The sequence below is a fragment of the Ruditapes philippinarum genome, unplaced genomic scaffold (genome assembly GCF_026571515.1).
Source record: "Ruditapes philippinarum isolate M1 unplaced genomic scaffold, ASM2657151v2 ctg7679_1_1_1_1, whole genome shotgun sequence".
NCBI classification, from domain to species: Eukaryota; Metazoa; Mollusca; class Bivalvia; order Venerida; family Veneridae; genus Ruditapes; species Ruditapes philippinarum.
Window position 1 is genome coordinate 34857 of NW_026860982.1, and position 9080 is coordinate 43936.

Genomic DNA, 9080 nt, shown 5'->3' on the forward strand with positions numbered 1-9080 from the left:
CAAAGGCCATCCCTATATATGTGTTTTCCACAATTATATGTATTGTTGTAAATCGCGTAATCCGTCAGTAAGGTTTCCGTTTGATTATTGGATCATTTTCCCCTTAATCAATCTATCCATCCCCAATACCCCTCAAATCCCTCAAATTAAAAACAAATAATTTTAGCATATTTTGGGGCCCCCTTACTTTCCCGCTTTTGTCTCTTGTTTGCTTTGACGAACCACGAATGTATTTAATTTTACAAGGTTTTCAAATTTTGATATGTTTTAAGCACTTATTGTAAAAAGGTGTAAATGTGCGTGTTGGCGGGGATTAGGGAAAACGAACTTTACATGCACTACAAACACGTGCATGTGCAAATACTGGCAGAAGTAGTCGTTGATAGTCTCATTGGTCTGTACACTTTTCAAGATTGGTTTATTTGGCAGCTTTTGTTTTCAATAGATCATGAATGGAAATATATCACGCATGTTCTATAGCGACAAATATAATGGTATCTAAGAGCTACATAAAAAAATGGTGACTATGGTCTCAACGGTTCATGTCGTTAATAAATTAATAGCGTTGGTTGACGTTTTTTACTAAAAACGTGACATGTATACCAGACGACTCTCTGTTCATATTTTCAATTAATTTAATGTGTTGCGAGCTAAAGGCAACAGACAAGATAACGCAGCAACAAATTTTAAAAATTTTAATTTAAGACAAACAGTAATTTACAATATTACAAAAAAAAATGAAAGTAAAGTTTAACTCACAAATATCCACGATTAGATTTTAACAAATGTCGTAAAGTTTAACTCACAGTGCGAAATTCAATGTGTCCACATCTCAAATTTAATCCATGTCCAATGTCCACAGCAGAATATCAGAATATGTCCAAATCACTTCACACACAAAATTACAGAATCCAAACTTATATATTCCTATGTTAGCAGTACAAGAACACTCAATCATTATATCAACATCACACAATAGCACAAATTAGCACATATATATGTTCATTCTGGAATATTCTATATATATAGTGGCAATAGTAGGTATCGAACCCACGACATCGATATTATCATTTCTGCGCTCTACCTACTGAGCTATTCAGGAAACAGATACTAATTTCATTTATAATTAAGCCTATATACATTACAAATGCTACTCGGTCTCGATGGTTATAAGAACATTTTCCTAAGAGAAACCACATTTCTCTTGGCTGCCCGACAGGAAGGCGAATGTTAACGAAGTAAAGTGATAAAAACAAACCTATTGATATGTTTATTTAGTTTGAATGAAAAAAAAATGACGTCAATAAAGTCAATAAAAAAGAACGCTATTCTTAATGTCATTATAATTTTCTTGCTCAAATATACATAATGGCATTTGCTTATACTACATCTTGTATCAGATAATATATGATATTTGAATAATATCTAAATATTTTGGTACTGTTTGTTATCAGCTAAAACATGTTTCAACCGCTTATACTTTACAATATATTTTGTAACAAGCACACTATTTAACTGGGTTTGTCCATCTAAAAATAAATATAAGGCTATTTTATAAAGTCAGCAATCTTTCTGTTAAAGAACAGACATTTACCAAATAATGTACATGTTTACTCGACATAAAAGCTTTATCAGCTCACAAAAATGTTTTACTGTTAATTATCTGGTTGAGAAAAAATATAAAAATTTCTTAAGTAGCTTTGATGTCAAAGCCGGCATTTAATTTTTGTTTACATCTCACTAATTATTTTAATCATATAAAAATGACATAATATTATTCAAGCATTTCTTCTTGATGGGTGGTAACCAATTGCAAAAGGTATCAGAACTAATAATTCGCGCATGCCCAACATAATTTGTTTAAATACCCGTCATTTTTTCTTTATTTTTAAAGTGAAAAGAAATTATAAGATAAGCTATTCTTTTGCTATGACATATCAACATTAGGATATACCTATCCAGTTTGGTGGGTAATAATCATTGCGATTCATTCCAGAAGCTAATACGCTACCATGCCTTGGAAATTGGTCAAAGAAAACAGTTGTTCCCCCAGAAAGCAACGCACCCCACCATCCAAATGTCCCAGAAGTAACTACGACATCATCGCATAATATCATTAAAGCAAGGTCTTCAGCCGGACTGCTTAGATTGCTAACATACGCTGTTTTAATATTATTTCTACACCAAGCTTTGTCATCACTTATTACAATGAATTGTACTTTTGAATATTTGTATTTGTAAAACTGTTTCGCTTTTTCTATAAACTCTAGGCCGGCAACAGTATAACCTTTCTTTTGGTGAGCTGCAGATGTCATATCCCCACGACGGACGTGAATACAAACACTTTTATATCCATTAAACGAAACGCGAGATAGAAATTTTTGAGCACTTATCGAATATTTAGGTTTTATTTTAAAAACAATTTTAATGAGGTCAAGACATCTATAGAAATATTTCCATGACTGGAGAAATCCATACAATGATATATTTTTTCCTGTCTCAATTTCATGTTTGCAGTTATAATATACTGCATATTTCTTTTCCTTACATTTCACAACATTAGAAATTGTACTTGTATTGTTTTCTACATTTGGCATATCAAAAATCGTGTTCAGTGAAAAAGTTGCAGGTATTAATGGTGTTATGTCATACTTATATGCTATCCCGATAAGAGAGGCAATTTGAAACATTTGATTTCCAATTCTCCCTTGATAATCCTCTATCGTAATAAAACGTTTGCATAAAACATTATTTGGTTTTGTGCTGGTTTTGTTGATAAAATAATGAGATTTAATCACGTTGATGACTCCTAAATAAGTAACATTCTTTACTGAGTTTGGTGTATCTATTGAAACAGACACAGTATTCTTTCGGTATTTATTTTGTAAGAGTTGAAAACATTTTTTAACATACTTGGTGTAAGAATTATCCGTAGCGACACGTGCAACATTGTTTTGTACTCCAAATATCGAGCCCATATCTAAATATTTATTTAAATAAAAAGTATGGTAATAATTTGCATGTACATTTTCGTGAATAAAACGAATTACTATAAGAAGACATAATGAGATCTGAATTATTCTTTTACACTTACAATTGAGTTTAAAAATCATTGCAAATATTTTCTCAGTTTTGAGTTTGTACTTGTCTTAAAAAACAAAGTTAAGGAAAATGTCCCATAGTTATTCCAAGATAAAGTAAAAATGTTATCTCAAAACAATACAGCAGCAACAAAACAACAGCAAAAATAAAAAAAATATATCAATAATCAGATTTATGAACTATTTAAACTCTTACCCTTTTTCTATGCCTTTACATTCAGTGAAATAAAAACCTTTCAGAAAAAAAACATAGCAAAGTCTATCATTATGTATTTAGTTTGCATCAATTTTATATAATATTTAACAATTTTATATTCAATTAAACGCATCTTTTTTCATAATGAATTTTATCATGCTTTCAATTACTTCATTATCTGCTTTGCAAAACTTTTACTATTTTAAAAGACAGTAAATGAAATTTTCCATCCCACACAAACATGGGCGGTCAGACACTTCATCAAATTTGCTTTAAAGGTAAGCCATTCAATAACTACAAATGACAAACCAATGTCTATTTCTAGCCTTCAGTCGAGCAAAGAGGAAAAAGTCGCATCTGAAGAATGTAATGGTGTCTTTTGACGGTCACTTTATTTTCAAGGAAATTAATGAATAATAGTAGGTTTTTTTTGCCTATGAGCGTTTTAGTGCAGAATTAAAATCACTCCTTTTCACACCATAAAGTAGTTATTGAATTTCAAAACTGTCGGGACATTTTTAGTCAAACATTAAAGACAATGTTTTTTTTTAATCTTTTTTCACTAGCAGTTCAACATCGGAACGTTTATTTTATTACATTTATATTAGGGTTGTAAAATTGCGAATAACCTTACTTGCAAAACACCGAAAACGTTTAAACTATAAACACCGGCCAAATAGACAATGTTTATATAATTGATTAACTCATGGCAAGAATATGCCATCATACAAAGCCTTGAACGAAGTGCATGTACAGTTTATACAGAAGGAGTCAAGATAGCAGTAGTATCCTCTTTTTGATAAAGCCATTGGAAATTGATTTTAACATCCAAATTAGGTGTCTAAACATCGGAGTTTTAATCTGTGACAAGATAAGAAACAAAATAATCCAAAGTGGAGAAGAGATTGTAAGAACATCAGGCAATGTTCTTATATTAAGAAGCAATGTCATTTCCTCAAGCAATTCTCTTAAAGGTGTTACTGTATGAATATTTAAATCAATGCTAAGTTTGCTTACTATTTATAGTCACTGTATTTTGGGTTGCGTGTGTTTGAGTTAGAGTTCTTAATCTTTATAACTTGGGATGAATAAGTTTATACCTGTCTTTTAAGAAAGTGAATCGACGTTAATACGCTTGCTGATATAATGCAAGCTAGATAAACGGCTAACAACGGAAATTCTATCGGATACTTATATATTTGGTTTAATGAAAATGTGATTCACACAGACATTGAGAGATGAGCCTGATGCGTTGGTAAGTCCTTCGTTTTATTTAATGATTTTAACTATGCTTTATAAAAAATGATAATAAGAGCCGTCTTTTGCTGATCCGTTACGGTCGTAAACTTGTAACCCTTTGCCCCTCTGTGTTGTTTGTTCGAATAACGCTAGGAACCTAAAGAACATTTGTAAACTTATCCATGTGGATGTCATTGCTAGTGGAGGTGATATTTATTCCACAAGAAAGAACGGGAAATACGAAATAAAAATTTAGATATGGCTTTAAAGCCAACCTAAAATATAATTATATATGTGCACTGTAATACAATTTGTTTCGCGTTAATATTTTTATCCATTATCTAACATAACAGACAGATATTTGAGCAATGTTATTTTAACTTCTTTTCATATTACGACCGGGATATAATGATACTTTGAAATTGTTTAGAAAACCCGGCTTCGCGACTCGTGAAAATACTGTTTTTAAAGCTCACGAGATAAAAAATAATGCATGACACACAAACTTAACCAAATATCTTCGATTTACTCCACATTGAAGCTTGTATTGTTTGTATTTTCTTGATGCTTTTTATTTATGCATATACATGAATGTGTCCTGTATAACAACACAATTGTAAACCTATTCAAATTACCCCACATATTGTGCTTTCTTTTTATATATCTAAAGGTTAGACAAAACAAAACATGGGCTTATGCTACTCCTTTTTGTATTTTCGATCGGGCTTTACTACTTACTGTTCTGGTGCAGATTCAACATATCTTTACAAAGAAAAGAACAAATACCAAACATGTAAATACTTTTCATATCAATTTAATTTTTGTCTCATTGTAAGGATATTCATATCATCATTAAAAATTATAAAAAAAAATATCACCAAGTAACTTTTATATGTCCATAACAATGTGTTTTGACGCTATTTGGTGTAATGAATTTCTTTTGTAGATATTTCTAATAATTAGGGAAATTATCTTTTAATATTGCTTTTTATTATCTTTCAATAAGTAAACATCTTGACTGAAAAAAAATTGAACTGCAATAAAAGTAATATTTTGAAAGCAACATTTCAGTGACAACTTCAAGGTTAAAGACAACCGCAATGTTAACCTACAATTGAAAAATGATATGGAGGCATATATTCAAGATAAGATCAAACAAATTCAGGTTTGCTTTATAAGTATTATTCTACAAAGTAGGGTATCAAAAAGGTGACCAATGTCAATTTAATATGTTTTGTCTAGAATTAAAAAGATATATATTCTTGTGCAAGAGGAGGGAGTAAATACCATCTATACAAGGCCTCGTCTGCAGTTTAAAGCTAGCATCTTCAATAGTTAGTTATACAAAAGTTAAAACATCTATGTACTCATTAGTTGATATGATAGCAAAAAGATAGTGCATTTTTTAATTAACTATTTACATAATACAGTTTGAGTATATTATATCCAGTTTTTGTATTTGTGGAAATGAAATACTCTGAATCCCAAGAGAACATTTATCTCCTGTGTATTGTATATATTATAAAATTATATATGATATAAATGTCCTTTTGTTTTTGTAACATTATAATCAATTGTAAGGTAAAATGGTGGATGGATCCTGACCCTATTTTACCTAATACGGGGACAATAAACGGAGTTACCTCTTGGGCGTCTAAAAAAACGAAAAAAAAATCTACAAAATTTAGGTTTGATGTAACTAAAACTCTAGAAGGATTTTTGACATTTAATGCATGTATGCATGTAATATCATACTTCTTTTTTCTTTACGCAAGTGTAATTCATATCTAATGATAATTGTGTCAGACAACAATTATTGTTATATTTTCGATCCTTGAAGATCGTTCAGCACGACATTATTTTTGTGTATACATTTTAGATAGTATTTTAAGTTTCTTGTATTTGGCCTTTTTCAACTTAGGTGGTTCCAGTATTCCTACATGAATACTGTATAATCACCCTAAGGATATGTTGCCTGCTTTTTATATTTGTCTTTTGACGTCTTGTCTGTGATATGCAGGCTTCATAATCCCAGATCCCCTTTCAAAATTCCATTTTATTTAGTTCCGCCGATTGTTTTCTCGTTAAGGACTAACGCATTCTTTTACTTGGGGTCCATACGCTGCTTTTCATGGAATGACACATTACTGTGTCATATTGAAGGTTCCATGATTACCGCCGTATGAACACATCTGCGGATGTTTCTAAATTCAAAATTTCACATTTTGTTTGTTTAAATGTTGAATTCTGCTTAAGCCAGTCCTAGCGTGGACGGTTATTTGCACTTTCCAGTACCGTCCATGAACAGGCTCAATCAAACCGAGCCTGCAACATTTAACAATTTTGCCGTGTTGGGCTTTCTTTAGGGATTCTGTTTTTCCCTATTTCTATATTGATTATACCTGATGACATTTCCTTCTTTTCCATTGTATTCAATACAGAATCCAACGAGTTGTGAGTTATCTTCAAAAGTGGTTTGCGAACTTCCCCCTGGTAAAATTTGTTATATTTATCATAATTCATTGTAACAATCTTAAGATATGATTATGTTATTTATAAATTCAAACAAACAATACAAAAGACTTTACACTGGTGTTAGTTGAGATGATGGTGACAATGATGAAGTGGATGATTCTTATAAAGATAATGATGATGATAAGAATGGATTTTATGATGATAATGATGGTTATGATGATTATAATAGACGGTTAAATATCCATTCACTTAGGATAATTTAAATACTACGTATTGTTATATTTTTCTGGTCCTGTGGAATCATTGATGCCAGCACTATTAAGTGTTGAGAATAGAGTACCGCTCTGAGAATTGAGTACCGCTCAAGCCGGTGCTAGGGGCGTGAGGGATGTTGCACTTATTTATTATCCCTCATGACTCAATTAAATCAAGTCTGCAATTCTTATGTAATTTTGTTTTGATTAATGCTTCCGAGCCCAGATTTTTATTATAAATAAAAATAAATAAAATTTATAAAAATGATAACAAAAATAATGATTATGATAAGTATATGTTTAAAATACATGTATTATAATGCATATTTCTATTACAGCTGGTTTCGGTAGTCAGGTACATTTATTGACGATCTGTTTTACAATTGGATTTATGACTAAGAGGGTGGTTATATTTAAGAAAGGCAGATCAAAGTACAATAAAACAGGATGGGATGAGCTGTTCTTGCCTCTAAGCAGTACTTGTTCAACACATATGAACTCAACTGTTCATCAAGTTCTGAGTAATGCTATTTTCAAACAGTTATTATTTTTCAGCTTTTTTAGTTGTGTATTGTGTTAAATGTCTCGTTACGAAGTACTTGTTAAAGCCGATATCTGATCAATAGATCATTTTTAATAAAACTACACATACTCAATGTCCTTTAAACTTTTTCCGTCTTTCAATAATAATACTTAGATTTTATGTCACTAGACCAAACGATTGAAGAAGAAGCTTACAGTATAAGTTTTGCTTTTCACTTTATTTGCCTGAGCCTATCTTCTAGTGTGAGTTGCAGTTGCGATTGGAAAAAAACGCACACCATCAGACCATAAAACCTTTATATGTACGATCATCATTATAAAACATCACAGAAAGCAAAGCAATGCAATGAGTTGAAAATAAGAAAGGAGGAATTTATTTTTGAGTTTTTATTTTATTTTTACAATATTAATATGTTTTGTAATTGTTAAACGTGATGTCAGATTTACTTATCCGAACAATGAAATGATTATGTATCTATAATTAAAAAAGTTATCTATAAAGGTTTGTACAACATAGGAACTAACTAACGAGTGTACATCTGCATCTTTTATTACAAAAACATGTAAGGGAACATTAAATAGCAAGTATCAATTTAGTGAAAATTATGAACAATTTAATGCAGATAAATAATAACAATAACACTTAAATGAAAACATCAAGTCTTCTTTATATCAAATGCTGACCAAGTAAAAACTGTTAAAGATATTGAATTAATATATGAACAATGAAACAACACTATAATTATAACAGTAATTGACAATAAGTTAAGAGATTTCATTGAACGAATTAGTGACATTGAACTTCTTCTGGAGAATCAAATCAACCACTGTATGTTAAAATGCATTGGAAAATAGCTTCTCTATGTCTATTTGATTTCCATAATCAGATATTTCATAACTAATGAAATTAAGTATATAATTGATACATTAAGTTATAATCACAAACCTCTAGTCAGGGTTTAAAAGTAGTTATACGTAAGCTTACAATTTACAAATCGGTGTACCCTTGCAATTCGGAAATGTAGAAAAAGTCACAATAGGAACACAGAAAGTCATATGATTTATTTAACAAGTCTAATTGATACTGTTCATAGAAGACGCATGACCGCAAGAGAGACACTGCACATTAGAATGTCGTGATCAAGTGCAATATAAAGACGGAATAAGTAAGAATGAAAATCCTGCATAGGAAGCTTTCCTTAGAAAAATGCAGACATAATAAAAACAAAACTCAATTCGTATTGATTATGTCCATAAGAGATGAGTACTGAA

At 30.7% G+C, this 9080-nt stretch overlaps 2 protein-coding genes across 2 annotated transcripts; one reads left to right on the forward strand and one right to left on the reverse strand.

The window, feature by feature from the left end:
• Positions 1 to 701: 701 nt before the first annotated feature.
• On the reverse strand, positions 702 to 3381 carry LOC132714121 (galactoside 2-alpha-L-fucosyltransferase Sec1-like). The gene has a single exon (XM_060696872.1). It carries the CDS (start codon positions 3111 to 3113, stop codon positions 1944 to 1946), a length of 1170 nt encoding a protein of 389 aa, XP_060552855.1. The 5' UTR covers positions 3114 to 3381; the 3' UTR covers positions 702 to 1943.
• Positions 3382 to 3521: 140 nt separating this feature from the next.
• On the forward strand, positions 3522 to 9005 carry LOC132714122 (uncharacterized). The gene is made up of 5 exons (XM_060696873.1): positions 3522 to 4552; positions 5207 to 5329; positions 5608 to 5701; positions 6978 to 7029; positions 7604 to 9005. Exons 1-5 carry the CDS (start codon positions 4536 to 4538, stop codon positions 7843 to 7845), a joined length of 528 nt encoding a protein of 175 aa, XP_060552856.1. The 5' UTR covers positions 3522 to 4535; the 3' UTR covers positions 7846 to 9005.
• The last annotated feature ends 75 nt before the right edge of the window (positions 9006 to 9080 follow it).

Bases quoted from the DNA above. Each gene is read 5' to 3' on its own strand.
- LOC132714121 (XM_060696872.1), bottom strand. From the start codon at position 3,113: ATGATTTTTAAACTCAATTGTAAGTGTAAAAGAATAATTCAGATCTCA.
- LOC132714122 (XM_060696873.1), top strand. The intron at 5,330-5,607 runs GTAAATACTTTT...GCAACATTTCAG, and splicing joins AAAGAACAAATACCAAACAT to TGACAACTTCAAGGTTAAAG. The intron at 7,030-7,603 runs GTAAAATTTGTT...TTTCTATTACAG, and splicing joins GGTTTGCGAACTTCCCCCTG to CTGGTTTCGGTAGTCAGGTA.